General features: G+C 40.1%; 1 protein-coding gene across 4 annotated transcripts in view; it reads left to right on the plus strand.

Moving 5' to 3' along the window:
* The first annotated feature begins 2,434 nt into the window (after positions 1-2,434).
* aak1b (AP2 associated kinase 1b) overlaps positions 2,435-23,010 on the plus strand; it is a 32,412-nt gene continuing 11,836 nt past the window's right edge. Inside the window, exons 1-15 of one of the 4 annotated variants that reach the window (XM_061734222.1) lie at positions 2,435-3,439; positions 5,662-5,780; positions 6,897-7,005; positions 14,693-14,835; positions 15,685-15,806; positions 16,136-16,217; positions 16,401-16,533; positions 16,654-16,757; positions 17,586-17,668; positions 17,854-18,014; positions 18,450-18,571; positions 18,757-19,128; positions 19,960-20,102; positions 20,201-20,403; positions 21,021-21,113. In XM_061734222.1, coding sequence (XP_061590206.1) covers positions 3,277-3,439; positions 5,662-5,780; positions 6,897-7,005; positions 14,693-14,835; positions 15,685-15,806; positions 16,136-16,217; positions 16,401-16,533; positions 16,654-16,757; positions 17,586-17,668; positions 17,854-18,014; positions 18,450-18,571; positions 18,757-19,128; positions 19,960-20,102; positions 20,201-20,403; positions 21,021-21,113 — 2,152 coding nt within the window. In that variant the 5' untranslated portion in view covers positions 2,435-3,276. The remainder of the gene's footprint in view (positions 3,440-5,661; positions 5,781-6,896; positions 7,006-14,692; positions 14,836-15,684; positions 15,807-16,135; positions 16,218-16,400; positions 16,534-16,653; positions 16,758-17,585; positions 17,669-17,853; positions 18,015-18,449; positions 18,572-18,756; positions 19,129-19,959; positions 20,103-20,200; positions 20,404-21,020; positions 21,114-23,010) is intronic. The other 3 variants (XM_061734224.1, XM_061734223.1, XM_061734225.1) reach the window with 3 other exon arrangements.

A 23,010-nucleotide genomic window follows, 5' to 3' on the forward strand; every position in this document is an offset into this window, starting at 1 on the left:
AAGTACCTGGGTGTTCACCTGAACAAAAAACTGGACTGGACCATAAACACACAGGCATTTGACAAGAGAGGCCAAAGCAGACTGAGGTCCTTTGGAGTGAGGGACGACCTCCTGAGGACCTTTTATGACTCTGTGGTGGCGTCAGCCATCTTTTATGGTGTGGTCTGCTGGAGCAGCAGCATCACAGCAGCAGAGAGGAAAAGAATAGACAAAGTGGTGAGGAAAGCTGGCTCTGTCCTAGGCTGCAGTCTCCATCCTGTGGAGGTGGTGGGGAGAGGAGGATGGTGGCTACACTGTCATCCATCATGGACAATGTTTCCCACCCCCTTCATGAGACTGTCAGAGCCCTGGAGAGGTCCATCAGCGACCGGCTTCGTCACCTGAGATGCTTCACTGAGAGGCATCACAGGTCCTTCCTCCCCGCTGCCATCAGACTCCACAACCAAGCCTGCTCTCAGTAGCAAACGGACAATAACAACAAGATGTGCAATATCTTTATACCTTATACACATCCTACCTACCTGCTTTTTTTGCACTGTTTTTCTTTCTTTCCCGTACTACACTACTTTTTATTTGTCATTCCAATGTATATACTGTTTAGATTTTGTAATTGTATATATTTTTTTACTTTTTCTACCCTTTCCCTGCATGTGTATGTTGAGTGTACTGCTGCTGCACAAAGTGAATTTCCCCATTGAGGGAGAAATAAAGGACTATCTTATCTTATCTTTTCTAAAGATGCTTTATTGCGGAACAAAAAAACAATTCTAGATCTGACTTTAGAAAGTAATGTATTAATATGAACGTCAAAAGAAAGTGAACTGTCGAGCCAGATACCCAGATATTTGTAGGAATTGACAAATTGGAGTACTGATCCATCCAGGGAGGCGATATTGAAAGGGCAGTTGATACGTGGTAGATTCCGGTTGAATATCATCACTTTGTTTTGTTGGTGTTTAAGAGAAGGCGAAGGTTGGAGAAAGCGTGTCAGATATTGTTGAGGCTAGTTTGCAAGGAAGTCAAGGCAGTGGGGACTGGTATGTACAAGATTAACCTTACCTTGTTTTTTTCCAGAATCAGAATTAGAATAAGAAAGAGGTTTATTGCCAATTAGTTTAACACACACAAGGACTTTGTTGTGGTGATTGCTGCAATACAAAAGAACAAATAATATTAAAAGAACAAATGTACAACATGTTGGTTTTAAAGTAATGAGTCTGTATAAAGGTGACCTGGGGTGTGCGTTAATGTGACGCATAAGGTCAGAAGTGGGGTCTTTACGTTAATGTAACGTAGAGTGAACTGAATTTTAACTAGCCTCGTGAGAACTGCCACCTGCTGTAGCCTGGGTGGCAGTTCTCGCAAGGTTAGTGCGGGAGGAACCTCAGAACAACAGATCAGAGAGATGGATGTAACGAGAGAGAAGACAATTCTGCCAAAAAAAGCGAAGACTTCGTGTAAATATCTCTAAAAATGGAAAACTGAATTTACTTTCCTAAAGAGGAGCAGGTTGGGGCTGGAGTTCTGAAAGATTTGTAACTAAGATTTTAGTGACTCTCAAGGGGGAAGGACCAATGTCCGTATGCAGCATCAGAGAGCCACATGTGTGAAAATGACAAATTAAAAGAAAATGTAAATGTTTCACTTGAAGACAATCAATGTGTATATAAACTGAAAATATTTAAAATAAATAAGTGTGCTTTAATTGCCCTTTGTGTTTTCATTTAGGCTCTATTATAGGAATTACATACATGGGAATGTCCACAGCATTTCAGTGTCAACAAAGGTCGGCCTGTCAGGCTATAAGATAAGATAAGATAAGATAAGATAAGATATCCTTTAATTTCTCCCTCAGTGGGGAAACTTATTTTGTTGTCAGCAGTACACTTAGCACACACATGTAGGGGAGGGGTAAAAAGACTGAAAAGTCAGAAATAAAAAATATATAAAAAATACAAAAAGATATGTATAAAAATATGTATAACCACAGGATATGAACAGTATAAGTTAGAAAACAGTGCAGAAAAGCAGGTTGAGTGTTGTGAGGTAGACTGGCAGATTGACAGATATTGCACATGTTATATTATTGCACATGTTATATTATTGCACATCTTATTGTCCACTGGCTACTGAGAGCAGGCCTGGTTATACAGTCTGATGGCAGCGGGGAGGAAGGACCTTCGATGCCTCTCGGTGGTGCTATGAACACATAATTGTAAGTGGTTGACAGATAGTTATTTTAGATTTCTCGTAAATCTGTCTTAAAATGTAATACTGGACCTCGGTTGGGCTGGTGGGACAGCAGCAGAAAATTTCCTGTATTTTTAAATCCAAATCTTGACAGGTATGATGACCTCATACGCAAAAGGGAGAGGGACCTTGCAGCTGCGCTCTGAACTACATTACCCACAATTCCGTCCGCATGCCAACAGCAACCGCTAGGATGTTGCGATATCGCTGGCAGCCAGAGATTGCTGTGGTTGCAGAGATTTCACTGCTGGGCTGAAATTTCAGTCTGATGTTTTGGTGCACGCCAGATTCCGCGGTTACCTGTTTTTAGTCTGTAGTCTCCGGGAAACACGACGCGTGTTAGGAGCTGAAGCGTTAGCTTTCTAAAAATCACAGTTTTGTCGCAAAATTGAATAAATAGCCACACAGAGAGCTCGCCATGAGGCAACAGACGGTCTGTCCATTTTTCTGAGGATGGGAACATTTTTTTCCGTTATCACAGAGATTACACGTCGGCTTTATGACAGTAGAAGACATCATCTTCAGAGGATAACCTGGATAACCTTACACGACATGTCATAACGTGAGTGGCTAGCGCGGAGCTAGCTGGTGCAGCTGGACGGGATGGAGAAGGACCCCGTGTTTTCATCAGCCAGCCACGAACAGCTGGATGACTAGCCGAGGAAAGGCTTTCTCCGGAGATGCTCTAACCTCCCGGGTGGTGCAGTTCACTTACATAACTGAGTCTATCCGCTCCAGCTACCACCACCTGGCTGGCGCTGGCGAGCAAATGGGACATTTGACACCAAAAGTCTGTGTTTTCTGAACATCATCCCCAGTGACAAAGGCGTCACTGCCTGTCTGAAGGCTCAGTGTAGTTGTCAGGGTGACAATTGAGCTGCATATCAGTGCACAGGGAAGAATAGCCCATCTCTGCTTGTGTGTGTGTGTGTGTGTGTGTGTGTGTGTGGTAGATAGATATTATATATATATATATATAGAGAGAGAGAGAGAAGCAAAAAGTGCTTCTCCTGTCAATTTGGCAAGATGAGGAAGTTCTTTGATTCTCGCCGGGAGTTGGTGAGCTCCGGGCCCGGTTCTGGAGGAGGAGGAGGCAGCTCTGGCTCCAGTCATGCTGGCGGAAATTTTATTGGTCGAAACTTCACTGTTGGAAGACACCAAGTCACTGTCGAGGAGATAATCGCTGAAGGTGAGAAGAGGAGGGGGGAGAGGATGCCATTTGTTTGTCTTGATCTCCCTCTTACGTGTTATTGAAGCAGGATTGTCCTGCAATATCAAGCCAAGTAACAGCCAGGGCCGGTTCTAGAAAATGATGACTAGGGGTGCATTTCAGATCAGAGGGGGTGCACATGCCTGGCACGTTATTCAACAGTAAATTATGCATTTTCCCATAATTTCAAGCGGAATAATAATAGCCAAACAAGAATATTTGAAGTGTATTTCAAGTGCATTTTTGCAGCAATATCACTGCAGAACAAAGAAAATGCTACATTTAGTCTGGGCTACCTCACCCATCAGACAATTTAGCAACAGAAAATAAAACATAGCAACAAAAATACATTTTACCATAAATATACAAGACTGTCTCAGAAAATTTGAATATTGTGATAAAGTCCTTTATTTTCTGTAATGCAAAAATTTCATATATTCTGGATTAATTACAAATCAACTGAAATATTGCAAGCCTTTTATTATTTTAATATTTCTGATCATGGCTTACAGCTTAAGAAAACTCAAATATCCTATCTCAAAAAATTAGAATATTCTGGGAATCTTAATCTTAAACTGTAAGCCATAATTAGCAATATTAAAATAATAAAAGGCTTGCAATATTTCAGTTGATTTGTAATGAATCCAGAGTGTATGACTTCTTTTTTTAATTGCATTACAGAAAATAAAGAACTTTATCACAATATTCTAATTTTCTGAGACAGTCCTGTAAACTTGCTTGCGTCGTTGTGCTTGAACCACTTCCGAATATCCATGGTTACTTTGTGTTAACGGAGCAGCAGAGAGCAGCGTCTTGCTGGTGCAGGAAACTGCTGGAAGCAGATGAGCGACAGACACTGGCTGATTTATGGTTCCGCGTTGCACCAACGCAGAGTTTACGGCGTAGGATACCCGGGGATGCGAACGTACGGTGCGCGTCACCGCGTATCCTACGCCGTAGGCTACGCCGTCAATTTAACGCGGAACCATAAATCAGGCTGACGCGCGCGCATTTGTCAGTTTTCTTTTCGTCTTTTCAACTGAGCATGCAAACACATAAACTGAGGGTGCAATGCATGCTTTTGCACCCTCGTAGACCCGGGCCTGGTAACAGCACAGGTATGTGACTCCCTGTCAAGCCCACTAGGAAGACAGAGCTTTGCATTTATGATGTATAAAAGCTTAACACCTTCTTTCAGCTGTGCTCCTAACACAACGATATTCTGTCAGCTATTTATAATGAAGCTCTGATTCAAGGAGATGGAAATTTCCTGACGCCAGGGATGTTTTTTATCATTTAGAAATGAATTTTTACAGTACATCCTTGCATTTTTTTGAAACCAGCAGTGGTAGGCAAATTGCATGATTGGGATCTGAGGATATAATTACAGATGCTAGAGTAGAGGCCTGATTGAAGCTCTAGGTTAGGGATGTACTTGACCAAAACAATGCAATTTCTGAATCATTTGAAATCCAGATGTGCATATAAACTAGTCTACATCTAGTGTACTGCTTTCAATCAATTTTGCCAGTGTGCCCATCTTGTCAGACATCTAAAAGCGGGTGTTCTCTTTTGTTTAATGTAAAAAGACAATGCGGATCAGATAGATGGAATGCCTGCCTTTGCTTAAACCTGCATCAGAATCTAATGTATGTCATCATCCTGCATCCATGCTCATAAGTATCTATTGCAGATTTACAGTGCAACAATGCTACACCACAGCGATACCACATGTCAAGTTGAGTCAGTGTGCAGTTTAAGCTGTCTGAAATTGATGACAGTGTCACAGCTAAACTCAGCAGAGTGAATTTGTGGTCTGAGCTATGCCAGATGGTTAGGCCTCAATGTGGGCCTCTACGTAAACCCTGCAGCAATGACATGACTAATAGAAAAGGCTATAAGGCAGTACCATGTGGTCCTGATCGTCCTTATTGATGAAAGGCCACAAGAAGAGATGCTGGAACTGATAATGAAGCAATGAGGTGGAAAAGAAAGCTTTTCTGCTAAATTGCCAAAATTGCAATGATGCATGAACGCTTGTAAGAGCAGTATGAGTCTAGATTTTTACCGCTGTTTCATTTTGTATTGATTGAAAAAAAAAAGACAGTTTTTTGCCTAATTGTTAAGTTACGTTTATATACTACATTTATCATGTGTGCCCAGCTGTTTAAACTGACAACTCTTCCTTATCAATTCTGTAGGTGGTTTTGCAATAGTGTTCCTTGTGAAAACAAATCAAGGGGTGCGTTGTGCTCTTAAGAGGATGTATGTCAACAATGAGCATGATCTGCAGGTGTGCCAACGGGAGATTCAGATAATGGTGAGTTAGTAAGATGAAACATTGCTCTGCAGCTTTCACTCTGCGCTCTTGTGGTTTCGTGTGCTGGATATAAACAGCAACAGAGAAAAAAAAGTATTTTGTAAGAAAACTCACAGATGCACAAAGCACTTTTCTGTCTACACACTGATTTGAGGAAAAATGCAGCCTGTTTTAAATTGTATGGTTTGAGTGAATATGAACATTTAAAGGAATATTTAGCACTTGCTCTTATTGTTTCCCTTCAGGCCTTTCACACATTTTTGGTAAATACTATCTATCTTCTGTGGAAACTAATAAACAGTTAGCAATCCTTTCCAGAAATACATTTTAAATAAGTATTACATTCTTATAAAATTACTTTTCTTTGTATCACGCCTTTGTATTCCACAATAATAGCATGGAAAATATTTTACTTTGTGTACATATTGGAATGAATACCACAATCTCAAGCCAAACATGAGAAAGCTGAATAATCTTGAAAAAGCATTTCCATAGCATTCTTTCACCCCAGACTCTGTACAGGGAGTTTGCCATCTGTGTGAAGGAGCACACAGGAAGGAAGGAAGCAATGGATGTGCAGATTACGAACGAGACAGATTGTATCAATCCACAAACATTTAACTGAGCCATGCCCATTCTTGCTCTAGTTTTACCTCCTCAGCCTTCTCATTTTGCACCCACACACAGTGCTTCACCTCAGATGTAGTTCTTGACATTTTTCATTATCAAGTGTAATACATTTCTGTTTTGAGATTTCCATTGGAACCCCCTCTGCAAGTGATGATTTTACACTGCCTCCCAAAACACAAACCAGACTGAATGATTGGGGTTATGACATTTTTGTTCCTTTATTTTTTTGCAAAAAAACATACTCAAGGACCCTTTTCCTGAATGATTAAAATAACAAAAAACAAAACAGCCAACCTAATTATTTTCCTCTTTGATACAAATGATTTCAGAGAGAGAGAATTTTTGCCAAGTGAATGGGTTTGACCTGATATATTAACACTTCCATGTCGTAACCAGAACAGATGTGGACAGTATGCAGCAGCAGCAGCTTATTCTACTTGTCCTGTTATCTATAAACCTTTTAATTGTGTGTTTCTGTTCTTGCAGAAAGACCTTGTCGGTCACAAGAACATTGTAGGATATCTGGACTCCAGTATCACAGCTATGGGATCAAGGGATGTATGGGAGGTTCTCATACTTATGGACTACTGCAAGGGTTGGTATTGAAAGAGAATGATGATGTTCAATTCAATTTTATTTATATAGCATCTATTACAACAGAAGTTGTCTCTAGGCGCTTTCCAGAGAACCAGAACATGACCCCCGAGCAATTATTACAGAAACATAACATAAACAATGGCAGGTAAAAACTCCCCTAGTGGGAGAAAAACCTTAAGCCAAACAGTGGCAAGGAAAAACTCCCCTTTAGGAGGGAAGAAACCTTAATCAGGACCTGGATCATAAAGGGGGGACCCTCCTGCCGGAGGTCAGCCGGGCAGAGAAGGAAAAGAGAGATATATAGGCCTATAGTAGATTATCTACCACAAAGTTATGTTTGAGACTAACTATTATAGTCTTGTTCTACAGCTGCAGCTATGACTACTGACTCTAACACACTAGAGTTTACACTAACCAGAGGTTTACTAACACTAACTAGAGGTTTACTAAACACTAACTATGGTCCTTACTAAACAGAAAGGTTTAAAGTTTGGTTTTAAATGTGGAGGTGGTGTCAGCCTCCTTAGCCCAGATTGGAAGTTGGTTCCATAGTAATGGTGCAGAAGGCCCGCCCTCCAAATCTACATTTGGATAATCTACGAGTAAACCTGCACTCTGAGAACGGAGAGCTCTGTTAGGAACATAAGGTACTATCAGGTCTTGCAAATATTATATATATATATATAAAAAATATTTTATATATCTTTTTTACATATTTGAACGGTGAAAATTGTGGAGTCTTTGGAAGGAAGTGCTTTAACATGAGCCTGGACAATTATTTTTCAAAAGCTACAGATAACATGCCCAGAAACATGAAAAATTTGTCGAAGAAAAACCCTGCTAACACTGCGAACGAGGGGGAGCTAAGTGCTGCATCTGAGAAGCCGAGCATGGAGGTTAGCTCAGGCTCTATGGAACCAGGTATTATCCAAGCCCTGGACAGAATAACCGATAACCTTACTAAAGTAATCAACACCAAGATTTCCACTGTCCTTGAAGCCATTAAAGAACAGACCTCGCAGCTACGGGCGGTCGCCGCCCGAGTGGGTGAAGCGGAGAAACGGATTGCTGATGTGGAGGCCACGGCGACATCATCGGAGGCGAAGTTAGCGCGCCTCGAGAAGCAAGTGCATGATATGCGGGAACACATAGATGATCTCGACAACCGAGGTCGCAGGTGCAATATACGTGTAGTTGGCGTGCCCGAGGGCTAAGAAGGCTCAGATTCAGTGAAATTCTTCGAAAAGTGATTCCTGAGTACCTCTGCATGGATACAAAAGCAGGACGGCTGAAGCTTGATCGGGCACATCGGTCCTTGGTACCAAAACCCTGCGCCGGTCAACGTCCCAGGCCGCTGATAGTGAAGTTTCATAACTTCGTGGATAAACAGCGCGTGATGGAGGCCGCTCGTCGGCTCGGACCCCGCCGGACTAGCCTGGACGGCACCTTAAATGAGGGATCCAGAGTCTCCTTCTCCAATGACTATTCAGCTGAGGTGGTCCGGAGAAGGAAGGCTTTTGATGACATGAAGGCGCGGCTGAGGAAAATGAACATGGACTATGCGCTGCTGTACCCGGCTACTCTGAAGGTGACGGTGAACGGGACACAGAGGAGATTTGACAACCCGAAAGAAGCCGCTTTGCTTCTACTTTCACTGGAACAGAGATGTGAGGACACTGCTTCCCAGTGATATGTCGGTCAGTATGTGGCCTCATGTTACCTGATTTCATCCATACATGTTACATAAGTATGTTCTGATGAAGTATGTTCATCTGCGCAGATATGTATGTGCGTATAACAGTTTATGTTTATACATATGAGCCAATTTTGTCCATGCACCACTTAAGTTTTTGTTAATTCTATGTGTGAGTGTCAGGGAAGAAAAGAGCGCAGCCTAATTAATTTATTATTGATGTATCTCTTTCTTTTTCTTTTTTTTTAATGAGGCTTGTGCAGAGAGAGCAGTTTGGAGGAGGTTTAAAACGCCCTGCAGATTAGGTGGCAGGGACAGCCCTTTTTTTTTGTACAATAGTTCCTTTTCAGATTTGTTTTTCTCCCAGCTCAGTGTCTGTTTTTATTGTAAAATGCTGTTTCAGATTTTTGCTTCTAATGAGTCATACATCTATATAGAGGGTTTACTTAAATGGTATGACAAGTAATAGACTATGCTTGTGTACATGGAATGTGAGAGGAGTCCATAGTCCCATTAAAAGAAGGAAAATTCTCAGGTTTCTGAAAAAAGAACACATTGATATTGCAATCCTACAAGAAACCCATTTGGACGATGTAGAACATCTGAAATTGCGGCAAGGTGGGATTGAGCAGGTATTTTCTCCTCATTTACTTCAATAAGCAGAGGGGTGGCAATTTTTGAATCTTCCTTTTTCGATGATACAATGTCTTAAAGACAAAAGGGGTAGATTATAATCAAGGGAGTCTTACAAGGTATGATTATTTCTATACTGAATATGTATTACCCCCCTGCTCACCCGTCGGATTTTATAACTAAAGTATTCCTAGATTTCTCAGAGATTCGCTCAGATATTTCCATAGTGGGTGTAGATTTTAATTGTATACTGAATCCCCTTATTGACAGACTCCCCCACAAAGCTTCGCCTCTTTCTTCACAAGCTAAGTCACTCAATTCTATATGTGAAGATTTAGGTTTTGTTGATGTTTGGAGGACAATTCGTCCTTTGGATAAAGAGTATACTTTTTTTTCTGCACCCCATAGGTGTCATACTAAGACTACTTTTTTTTACCCGGGCTCTCCTTACACTCAGTTTTATCTTGTGTAATAGGCAGTATTGTGATTTCAGACCATGCCAATGTGGTGCTGGATCTCTCTCTTAAGGGTGTAGGAAACAAAGTAGGATACTGGAGACTGAATACAACTATTTTAAAGGACCATAGCTTTGTGTCCTATTTTAATGCTGAGTTTAGATATTTTCTGTCTATTAACTCTCAGTCAACAGTAAACGCTCTCCTCCTATGAGAAACCATTAAGGCGTATACTAGAGGGGTTATTATTTCATTTTCAGCCAGCAAGCGGCGGGAAAAAATGAGGAAGCAAAATTTGTTAATGACTGAACTTAAAACAAAGGAAAGAACCTATGTTGATTCTCCGACTCTATCTGCAGTCAGATCAACCTTAGATAACCTCCTTACGCAAGATGAGGAGACCAAACTTAAATTTACTAGACAAAGAGTATATGAACATGGGAATAAACCTGGAAAATATTTAGCATGCCTTACAAAAAAAAGATCTGAATCACAATCTATTGCAGCCTCTCTAAGAGATGCAAATATTTCTCTCATACTGAAAATGGGGAAATGCGCAGAGTCTTGTTCCTCATATGGACCAATAGCTCTTCTCAATGTGGACCGCAAAATACTCTCAAAAATGCTAGCTACTCAACTTGAAGACCTATTGCCTAAAATTATAAAAGAAGATCAAACAGGTTTTATAAAAGGTCGTAACTCCTGTAACAATGTCAGGCGCCTTCTCAATGTAATTCAGGCTTTCCAGCAAAGAGATACTGATGGACTAGTGCTTTCTCTAGATGTTGAGAAAGCCTTTGGTAGAATGGGCTTATTTATTTTATACTTTAAATAAATGGAAATTGGAAATAAATTCATAAGGTGGGTCCAAATTCTGTATGACAGTCCTCAGGCGGCTATTTTGACTAATGGGCTTAAATCGGACAGTTTTCCATTGTATAGAGGACTGAGGCAAGGCTGCCCCTTGCCGCCCCTTTTGTTCGCCGTTGCCATCGAACCGTTGGCGGAGGCCATAAGGATGGCACCTGCTATACGGGGTCTGCTAGTTGATTACGAACACAAGATAAGTCAGATGATGTTTTGATATTTATTTCCAATCTGAAGAAGTCAATACTTAACATTATTGACCTATTTAGCATATCTTCTGGGTATAAAATTAATTTGACCAAGTCTGAAGCCATGACAATGGGGAGTATTAATTTGATACCAGCTGCTTTACCTTATTTTCCATATTGGTCTCCTGCAGGTTTTGTATACTTAGGCATATTCATAACTCCTAAATGTAAGCAAATGTATGAAGCCAACTTTGTTCCTTTGTTCGAGAAGGTGAGGTAAGATTTGGAGCTATGGAACTTTTTGCCTGTTTCCTGGTTAGGGCGTATATCCTTGGTTAAAATGAATATACTACCTCAATTGTTATATCCCGTCCAAATGATTCCGGTCATATTTTCAAATAGAGTGATAAAAGACCATAATGGATGGCTAAGTGCTTTCATATGGAGTAAGCACAGACCAAAACTTAAGATGGCTACATTGCAGCTGCCAGGTTCGGTAGGGGGTCTAGACTTACCAAATATCAGAACATATCAGCTATGTACTCATATGAGGTATATTTATGACTGGGTCGTAAGTAACTCAAACTCTATTTGGTTGGATGTTGAAGCTTCCCTTTCAAAGTATCCACCAAGGGATTTACTGTTTTTTTAAGAAAATTAAAAATATCAGACTGAGTTGTAATAACCCGGTTACGCTTAATACACTTAAGGCCTGGCAATTAGTGTGTCGACTTGAAGGAATGTCAAAGTTAACATCTGTTTTCACCCCTATTGTGACTAATCCTGATTTCCAGCCTGGGATGGTGGATGTTGGTTTTAAACAGTGGGGTGATAATGGTGTTCATAGACTGAGGGACTTACTCTCTAATAATAGGGTTATGACATTTGAACAAATGATAGAGAGATATTCTATCCCCAGACATGACTTCTTTCGTTATTTACAGATAAGGCATTATATCTTGCACAGTACTACCTTAGTTGAGAACCATGAAAGCTCTCCTGTTGAGAAATTATTATTTTTAACAGGAAGAGAGATATCTGTAAGCCTATTTTATAACGCTTTGTGTTTCACCCCCCCGGTTGGCTTGGACAAGCTTAAAGGCACATGGGAGGAGCAGCTAAACATCATAATTGATGATGAAGAATGGAAGGATGTATGGAGACATGCTTAATCAATTTCAGTTTGCAATCGCACCCAAGCAATACAGTTAAAAATTATACAAAGAATGCACATATCCCCCAACCGTAGACATCACTTCAATCCTACTCTCTCACCCATGTGCCTTAAATGCAAGATAGAAATTGGTACCCTAACTCATTGTTTTTGGTCATGTTGTAAACTGCAAGGGTATTGATCGCATAGAGTAACTGACATTTGCATAGAGTAAATGACGAACTGACGTTTGCATAGAGTAACTGACGAACTGACGTTTGCAGAGATGTACTTGACGTTTGCAGAGTAACTGACGTTTGCAATGGTCTAATGTGCTATCTGAAATAGAAAAGATATTGGACTTAAAACTGGAGATGGACCCCATATCTATCGTATTGGGTGTCCCAAGACAACACTTAACATCAAATCATAATCGGAGGCTATATTGTATTCTTACTTATGCAGCGATGAAGAATATTTTATTGCAGTGGATCAATGAAAAAGTACCAACTTTTAAAGGCTGGCAAAGAGTGGTGTTTGATCTAGTGCCATTAGTTTACCCTACATGTATATTACATTCAAAAACAGACCAATTCTATAACGTTTGGGAGCCCTACTTGAACTATGTAGAGCCTGATGTCTCTAATATCATGTTGCAAGAATTTTCTTGACTGGTCATACTGTATATTTTTACTGTAACCCAGGGTATTATTTATATGGATCTGAGGTGGTGTTTTTTTTGTTTTTTTTCTTCTGTTTGTTCGTTTGCCTGTTTTGCTTGTTATTTCTGTGGATCATATTATGTATCCATTCTTTACTTGTAAAAGTGAAAAATGAATAAAAATATTGTTTAAAAAAACACATTACAGTAATCTACTCTAGAAGATACAAAGGCATGAACTATTTTCTGCATCAATCTGCGAGAGTATTTTCCTAATCTTTGGAATATTACGGAGATGGAAAAATGCTATTTGATAAACCTGATTAATATATGGTTTAAACGACAAATCCTGGTTGAAAACAACATCAAGGCTTCTCACAGTTGCACTTGAAGCCATCACAACACCATCTAATCTCTTCCTAAAATGCATGGGACCAAAAATAATAACCTCTGTTTTAACTGAATTTAGAAGTAAAACATTTCCGGACATCCAGTCCGTGATGTCCCTAAGACATGCCTGAAGTTAAGCTAACGGTTCTGTTTCATCCGGCTTCATAGACAAATAGAGCTGCGTATCATCAGCATAGCAATGAAAGTGTATGCCGTGATTCTGGATTATACTTCCCAATGGCTGCATGTATGAACTGAACAAGATTGGCCCTAGCACTGAACCTTGCGGAACACCATAACAGACCCTCGACTGTTCTGAAGAAACCTCATGTACATGAACAAACTGGAATTTGTCAGATAAATAGGATTTAAACCAATGTAAACCTGTCCCTTTAATCCCAACAACATGCGCTAACCTGTGCAGTAAAATGCCATGATCAACAGTGTCAAAAGCAGCACTGAGGTCCAGTAGAACCAGTATGGAAACTAATCCCTTATCCGAGGCCATAAGAAGGTCATTTGTGACTCGAACCAGCGCTGTCTCTGTGCTATGATGCATTCTGAACCCTGACTGAAAAACTTCAAACAGATCATTTTTATACAAAGGGTCATATAACAACCACTTTTTCCAGAATTTTAGATACAAATGGGAGATTGGAAATTGGTCTATAATTAGCTAAAATGTCTGGGTCAAGAGAAGGTTTTTTAAGTAAAGGTTTGATTACAACTTTCAAAACCTGTATTAAATATCCTAAGTTTAGGGATAAATTCATCTGGTCCAGTATTGTCGTGCCAATAAGAGAAAAAAACATTTTTGAATAGTCGAGTCGGGATGGGGTCTAACATACACATGGTTGATTTAGCTCTATTGACGAGTGAGGCCAGCTCAGGGTGTGGCTGCATTTGCTTTATTTGATTAATAAATGTATTGGGATTTCAGTTCCTGGTTGAATTTTATTACCCCCTTTCCACCAAACCGGTTCCAGGGGTGGTTCTGGGCCAGTGCTGGTGTTGGTTCACAACTCGTTCAACTTGGGAACCAGCTGAGAACCGGTTTGCTTTTTCATAGCTCGGGTGCTGAGAGGAGCCACGTCTTTACGTCACTGCAGACGTCAGTTACGTCACTGCGTTTGCATTGGCAACGAAAGTTGAAGCAACAACAACGTATTTGTTCTAATACGGACTTGATCCGCGTAGCACATTCCGTAGACCATATCGCTAAAAGACAGGTTGTATCCTACATGTGACCACTGCTGCTTTGCTGCATCGATATTAATTAATCGCTTATTTGAAAATGTCACCGTCTCACAGTCTCACTATTGCTGTTGGTCTTAACAACTCCGCCCCCCTCTGCTTACGTACGCGGTTCCTTCCTCTAGCCTAGCAAAGAGTTGGTACTACCTTGGAACCGGTTTGGGGGAAGTTCTTTGTCAGTAAAAACAGAAAACCTGATTCCAAACTCAGCACTGGCCCAGAACCAGCCCTGGGACCGATTTGGTGGAAATGGGGTAACTTGTGGTTGTGCTGTTAAATTAAAGAAAAACAAACTGTTTCTGAACTGAACATTTTCTAGTACCAGTCAGTATATCTGAAGTTAACTGTTTTTTTTTGTTTGTTTTCATTTATAATTGGATGTATTATATAGGAGGGCAGGTGGTCAATTTGATGAATCAGAGGCTGCAGACTGGCTTCACGGAGTTGGAGGTGCTACAGATTTTCTGCGACACCTGCGATGCCTCATCTCGCTTGCACCAGCGCAAGACACCGATTATCCACAGGGACCTTAAGGTGACACATTTTGCCACGTGCTTTTTCTGATGCCATTACAACCTGGACTACCTCCATCTTGTTTATTGTTCCCCCATAATACCATGCAGTCATGTACAACTAAGTTGTCACTGAAACCACGATTGGTGTTTACAGAAAGTGGAGTCTTTCGCTTTGAAGGTAGTTGAAAGGCACTCGTCTTTTGCTTAAGCAGCATGTTCTGAAGTTTAATTTACATTTAACGACAAGCTTTTCCAATTTATAACACACCACTATGTCCTATTGACTCCAGGAAAAGACATCAAGTGTGTGGCAGCACTTACTCCAAACCGCCATGACGTATTTTAAGAAACATGCTTAGTATGTTAGTGTGAGAAGAAGCTGTGTTTAATGATGCATTAGTCTAATCAGAAAGAAGAAAGTAACATGTTTAAATACTCAAAATGTCTTCTGGTATGAGAGCAGGGTATTTGCAATAATTTGAAGTCACAGTTTCTCAGTAGTTTCAGTGCATATGAAAACAGGCCTTTTGTTTGCTGTGCAGATCCATCAATTTACATAAAAACCTGAAAATAGAAGTTGAGTTTTAAAGCATAAAGAAAAAAGCCTGGGTGTTTTGAGTGTGGCTTAGATGTACATGTCATAATGTGAAGGTTTTTTTGTTGTTGTTTTTTTTTACATTCATCATTGTCTCAAGTGTACAAAAAGGAAAAAAAAAAAAAAGTGTATGATGTTTTTTCAGAAATGGTTGATTATTTCTTTAACTCCTATCACTCCATGTTAAAATTGTTCAGTTTATTTAAAAACCTCACAGTCTTCAACTAAAGCAGCTCGATGTGCGTGTCTGACTCGTGTCTCGTATATCTGCAGGTGGAGAACATCCTCTTGCATGATAAGGGTCATTATGTGCTGTGTGATTTTGGCAGTGCCACAAACAAGTTTCAAAGCCCGCAGACTGAAGGAGTGGCTGTCGTGGAGGAGGAGATCAAAAAGTCTGTACCTCTGCCTCTGCACCTTTCACTCATTAACACTTGTGTTGAATAATGCAGCACAGACACAATTGCAATTTTAATTATTAAATATGGTTATTGCTTTTAATTTACTGTTTAAAAAAAAAAGTCATTTGGACTTCAGCTGTAGGGTTCTAAAGCATTGCAGGAACTTTTAATATATTTGTGTAAATATAAGATATCGGTCAATGTAAATTCTACTTGTCCAATGTAAATCTGTGATCTATTATGTTTTTGCACATTTCTAAGCGAGTAATACTGTGTGGATAACAGCATGTAAAGTTTTGTATATTCTCTTCTTGCTGCTACAGGTACACAACTTTATCATATCGTGCCCCAGAAATGGTGAACCTTTACAATAATAAGATTATCACTACAAAGGCTGATATCTGGGTGAGTTATTATGACACACCTCTACAATGAAAACAACATTTTGAAGTGTACCTAGCACAGTAAAACATAATTGAACTTCATGCTCTATCATTAACTAAACGGGTCTTCAGGGGAAGGTGTTTCTTAACTCTTAATCTACTTCTGTCCTCTTTGATTGGGGATGCATATGGTTTCCTTCTCCAGGCACTGGGCTGTCTGCTGTACAAGTTGTGCTTCTTCACTCTGCCCTTTGGTGAAAGCCAGGTGGCCATCTGTGATGGCAGTTTCACCATTCCAGATAATTCCCGTTATTCTTATGATCTTCACTGCCTCATTCGTTAGTACCTATTAAATACCGTTTATTATATTTGTTCATCATTTCCAAATGAATCTCTGCTTGTTAAGTTTCCTCTTATTTTTCTGAGCGTGTTTTTTTTTCTTGATGATTGTCTTCCAGGGTACATGTTGGAGCCAGACCCAGACAAAAGGCCAGATATCTATCAGGTGTCCCATTTTGCTTTTAAACTGGCTCAGCGGACCTGTCCTGTTCAGAATGTGAAGGTCAGTCTTGTTTGTCTTCTCCAGGGGTCCCTGAAATATTTAGATTTGTTTGACTTTCTCTTATCAGGAATTGATTTTCCTTCATTGAAACCAACAATGACCATGTCTGCCTGCCCTGCATAAACTCGCATGTTAGTGGCAACAGTGTGGGAGGAAGAGCAGCATTGATTCATTATTTTTATGTATTATTTACACACAATAGAAAATATGCGCAGCCATGGTGATACTGTATTAAAAGATAAACCGTGATAAGATTTCTTTTTTTCATTGATTGCTCTGCCTTCTAGAAGTTATTTGAAATCTTTTGTAAGGGTAGGCAAAAATATTGATATCGCCATATATCACAATACTTTGCTGGCCGATTTAATATTGATATTCAAAATTGGATTCATTTGTTTATTTTTTAACTTTTTTTTTCAAATAATAAATTATGTTTCAGATGGGTTGTAAATCTAATATGACTTTATTGTATACATGGGCTTAAATAATATTAACGTTAATTTCATATTATGTAAATAATATTAAAAACATATGCAAATATGTCATAGCTTTAGCTTGTATAGTTATAATAACATGGCATGGATAATTTGAATTACATTGTTTTGACTCCGTTTGTCCCATTTAATTATCATTATAATCTAATGTACGTGCAATTCGGATCTTAAGATGCATAATGCCTTTTACAGTTTTCATCGCAATATATCACAAAATTTGGATATCGTAAATGTATTGTATTGTAGTGTGTATCGCATCGTGAGGTCCTTGGTAATACCCATCCCTAGTCTTTTCTGTTAAAATTGCTTTTTTTTCTTTTTTCCTGTACATCAGAATTCTCCAATTCCTTCCAAACTTCCTGAGCCAATCAAAGCAAGTGAGGCTGCTGCAGCAAAGAAAAGCCAGACTAAGTCCAGGCAAGCATGATTTGCTTATTCTGTAATACTATTTAAGCTGTTGTAACACCACTTTTTGCAGAAGTAATTGGTTACACACATGATCTTGTAGTCTATGTAGCTCTATTCTGGTACTCATTAAATAATTGCATTACCACTGCTTTCCATGGTTAATAACAAGGGCAACACCCTCTCTTTGTTTCCAGACTGACAGATCCAATTCCCACCACTGAAACCTCTATCACCCCTCGCCAGAGGCCCAAAGCAGCACATGCTCAGCCTGCTGCTGGCATGTTACCCATCCAGCCTGCTGCTCTTACCCCTCGCAAGCGGGCTAATCTCCCTGGTGGTGCAGCTCAGCCTGGTGGTATGTACAGCTCTGTTATTATTTTTCTGTCTGTCAGAAGTGAAGGAAACCCATCTTTTGATCCAAAATGCTCATCAGTACTGGAATCCCGCTGAACTTTCTTGGCATGGATTGAGTACAGGAACAGATCAGGTGTGCAGGTTGAGACCAGTACAAATGAAAGCAATCTTATCGTACAGTAGGACAAAAGTGATTATGAAATCATTTTCTCCGCTTCCTCCTGGCTGTGCGTCACCATTTCAGGTGATGCTAGTTTTTCTGCCCGCTCTAAATCCCTCTGAGGTATGAGCATTTACCAGATTATAACATGCAAATAAATCCATGTACATGTCATATGTAAACTTTCGTGCATCTGTGCAAGTATGAAGATTAAGATTGAATTCTCTCTGTGCTGTTGAGGAATTTGTAGCCTGTGCTCTGTTTGGCATCCTGCAGGAGTCAGCTTAAACCTCTCCCAACCAGCTGCAGCTCTCCAGTCACAGAAGGCACAGCCGTCCGCTCAGCCACTCATCCAGACACAAAACAACACAAGCCAGGCTTCAGCTCCACAGAAGCAGGTGCAGACCTTTTAATCTTTTTTTTTTTTTTTAAAAGATTATAAAAAATCATAAAAAAATATTAAAAAACTAAATGTATTTTTGAAACTTTGCACAGTAAATTATTAATGTTTTGAAAATGCTGTACACATGTTGCAGTTTTTAATGAGTGGCAACATTTTCTGTTACATACATTTGTGCAATAGGTTGTACAGACGGCCCCCGGACCTGAGATGGCAGCATCGGCACCAGTGTCTGCTGTGAACAAAGCCGAAGCGGCACCGCAAGCGCAGCCAACAGCCCAGCAGCAAACAGCCCAGCAGCAACCCACACCTTCCTCTCTGGCAAGCTCCACTTCCCAGCAGGCAGCACAGACTCCATCCAGCCCAGCCCCACCTCAACGTCCGGTGCGTCGCAAACAGACTAGCCAGGCTCAGCAGCCAGAGACTCAGCCTTCTCCCAGCAAGCCCACGTCCAGTCAGCCTGTAGCCACTCAGCAGCAGCAGCAGATCATTCAAGCATCAGCTGCACAGGCTCAGCCTGCCTCCACTGACATCAGCCAAAAATCAGCTGAGACAGTAAGAAGCCCTGTTTCAAACAACACCTGAACATAATGAACACTGTGGAGCTGCAATTGTAATACTTGCTCAGTTGTTTTCTTTCACCAAAGAGATTGAAACATTATTTTTCTTTGTTCACACCTTTACCTGTGTGAGAAAGACTCACCCGTGAGTCTCTGTGATACAATCTTTTGGTTTATGACTAAGGCCCTGTTTACACGGGGCAAAAACGGAGGCGTTTTCATGCGTTTTGGCTGTTCGTTTACACGAAAACGGAGGTCAAAGCCCCCAAAAACGATAATTTCTGAAAACTCCGGCCAAAGTGGAGATTTTCAAAAACTCCGTTTTCACGTTTGCGTCTAAACAGAGAAAACGGAGGAAAACGGAGGAAAACGGAGGAAAACGGAGATTTACGTTGCATTATGCGACAGAAACGTCACCAGCAGCGTCATGAGTGCGACCTGTGTTTACAATTTGTTTGGCCACCGTCAATATTTTCTTTTATTTTACCTGTTTTAAATTCTCTCAGACTCTCGTTCCGTCTTGGAAGTAAAGCCTGAATTATGGTCCCGCGTTAAATCGACGCAGAGCCTACGGCGTAAGGTACGCGGCGATGTGCGCCGTACTACGGTGTAACGCGGGACCATAAATCAGCCTTAACTGGAAGTTACACGTGTCATTTGTTGATGTTTTTCCAGGATTCTGATTGGCTGGCATGACGTTAACATCGTTTTCATGCGGGTCCGTGTAAACGAGGATATTTTTGAAAACGTAGAGGGGAAAATATCCGTTTTTGTAAATACCCGGCTACGTGTAAACGTGGCCTAAGTCCATACCTCTTTTCATCAGACTCCACCTGCAACTCCAAAAACAACAGAGGAACGAGGCCACCAACGCACGCCGAGTGATGCTGCAAGTGGTGTTGCTGCAGTTCCAGTCAGCGACCCCTCACAGCAACCACAAGGAGCTAATGGGGACACTGCCCTCAGTCAGTAAGTGGCAATTTAGTAATGAAAAGCTACAACTCTTTTTCTTCTGTTTTTATTTATCTCTTATGTTTTGATATGATCTTTCATTTGTTTACTTGTAGATCACTTGCATCTCAGTCGAGCACTACACAGCCAGTTCAGCTCAGTGATGTAACACAAGACCAGAGCAAAGCTGCAACAACTGTTCCTGATTCTGGTGGTCCAACTAGCACCCAGACTCAGCCAGTGTGGAACCCATTTGACGATGACAACTTCTCTGACCTCGGTGCTGGGGAACCCAAAACTGAAAACAAAATGGCTACAGGTAACATTGTATTGTTATAGATAATTGTCACGAAGTAACAATAATGTGACCCAGGTTTGAGGAAATTACACAAAGAAAACTGGCAGGTGAAGACAAAGGAGGTGTTTATTTATGATTAAATAACTTAAACAAAATCAAAAAGGACACCAAAAACCCAACCCTGTAAACAAGAGCATAAGGATCAACAGAAACAACCAAGAACAAAGGTTTTCCCATCCAAAACAACACACTCTGCTTAAAGCTAGTGCAGGTTGTTACACCAAAATACAACTGGCCCACTGACACAAGAGTGTTGTCCTCCTCCTTACACACACACACACACACACACACACACACACACACACACACACACACACACACACACACACACTCTATGTCCCACGGGACATAACACTAATTTTCTGAACATCCTCGATCTTTTAACTAATGAAATGAATAGGTTGTTTTGTATAAGATGTATGTTTTATTCTAAAATTGTGTGAAAGTAACATTCAAACTGGAGGCTTAACTAAACTCTTTACTTTAGATGGTAAATAAAGAAATCAGAATCAGCTGAGGATCTAGTGCACTATTCTCAAAATGCAATGAGCAATGAATGATAGTGATTTTGTTTTTAGCAGATGTACCAACAGATACTGAGGTCACATGTTCGGAAGAGCTGATACCAGGTCTGCAGGCTGCAACCAATGAAAACACTCCCCAAGAAACTGGTATGATGCCGTCATCAACTATAGATGCAGCGTTTGTTTTTGTTTTTTCTTCTCAGCCTGCATGGGCCTGTTTGCATGACACAATCACATAATGGATCCAACTGCAAAACATTTTGTACATCACAATGAAATAATTGTTCTGTAAGAAGTTTGTTTAGATACAGGAGCATAAACAGAACTTTTTATTATTATCATTATTATTATTATTATTATTTTACTGCAAGAACCAATTAACAACAAATGTAACAATCTAAACAAACTACAAAATATTTTTAACAAGAACATGACTAATCCTGCTGATCTCCTTGTAGATGCAGGGAGGCATTGAAGTATTGATAACATATAGGCTAAAATTACAATTGTAAAGTAGGGACATCTTAGTGATGATCGTTAATCAATTTCTTCCAACAACATTGTTTGAAAATGACTTTTTTACATTTGGTTACATCTACATTTTTTGCTATATGAATTATTAGGATTTTTTTGTGGATAACTAAACAAGGGCATTGAGGGAGAGAGAAAGAGGAGAGCCATCTGCAGTACCACCGATGCAGCAGAGAGAGAGAGCCTCAAGATGGCTGTGGCTTAAGAGAGGGGAACCATGGAGTCATGGTAGCTAGTTAGCCATCTGGATGCAAGCTGGGGTCTGATCCGCCCCGGCTGGGTCACCTGATCGAGGGCGTATGATTCTGAAAGACCCAAAACGCCCTATGACGTCGGGAAAATCACTGAGGATGTGTCCAGATAGGCATCAGTAAATGTATTTACACAACAAACTAAAATCAATATATACATTTTTGGGAGATGGTTGCTGAGTTTTACACTGAAATATCACAATAACTTGTGTATTTTAATTCTACGCTGCTGTAGCATTGGCCAAAATCTATCAAAGTATGATATATGATGCTGCATTTGTTGTGATCGTATCGCATTTTCAAGCAACTGTTTCAGTGGAGAACATAGATGGAAACAACAAGGAAAAGCTATAACAATCTGGATTGCAATAACTCTTCCTTGACTCATCCCAATCTGTTTACGGTCTCTTTAGACTTATTTAGTCTGAAATACACTTAGAAAGATGTCTTATGGAGCCATGTCTCCATGAAAAAGACACTGCTACTGCACCCACAATGCTGCTTCAAACTTGTCCATTTTAATTGCCCAACAATTTCACATTACCCATGATACTCTCCATTTTTGTCTTTACATCCTTGATTTCTACTTCAGACCATCTGGATTTGTGGTTCTGTTGCCGGCATTGCACGGGCTTTGGAATGCTGAATTAGATGCATCATATAAAAAAATAGATAAAATCTTTCCCATAAGTTAAGCATCATAACATATGTGAAAAGTGGAATGGAAAAGTCTCCAGTAGGAAATCTCCAGAGGATACAACGAAAACTACAATGTGACCAGAGGAGCATTAGAAAGTCTGAATCCCATCAAGGAGCGTTTGTCTTAAAAGGAAAAACATTCTGATTAGGATCAAATTTGATTAAAACAAGCTAACAAGAAAACTGTCAATGGAGAACATGTTTGTCTGCTCTGATGAAAAAGAAGAATTACAGGAAAATGATGCAGGTAAACTTGAGTTCATGGGTGAATGAGGCCAGTATTCACTACAGTCTGATAGGTTAGTACATACCAGTCACATGTACTGGTACACACATCAAACATACTTCTCTTTTAGAACTAATCTTTACTTAAAAATCTAGTTGGTTTTACTAAAGGGTTACAAGCTCACTGGTGGGGGGGGTTATTTAGCTAATGACTCCATATAACAATACTAAAATGATTTGAAGCCAGCATCCAACCAAACTCTCAGTGGTGATGTCGTTTAGAATACTTCTGTATCGGCCATATTATTAAGTCATGATACTTTAAACCTTTTTCTTAT

This window comes from Cololabis saira, chromosome 11 (assembly GCF_033807715.1).
Source record: "Cololabis saira isolate AMF1-May2022 chromosome 11, fColSai1.1, whole genome shotgun sequence".
Lineage (NCBI taxonomy): Eukaryota > Metazoa > Chordata > Actinopteri > Beloniformes > Belonidae > Cololabis > Cololabis saira.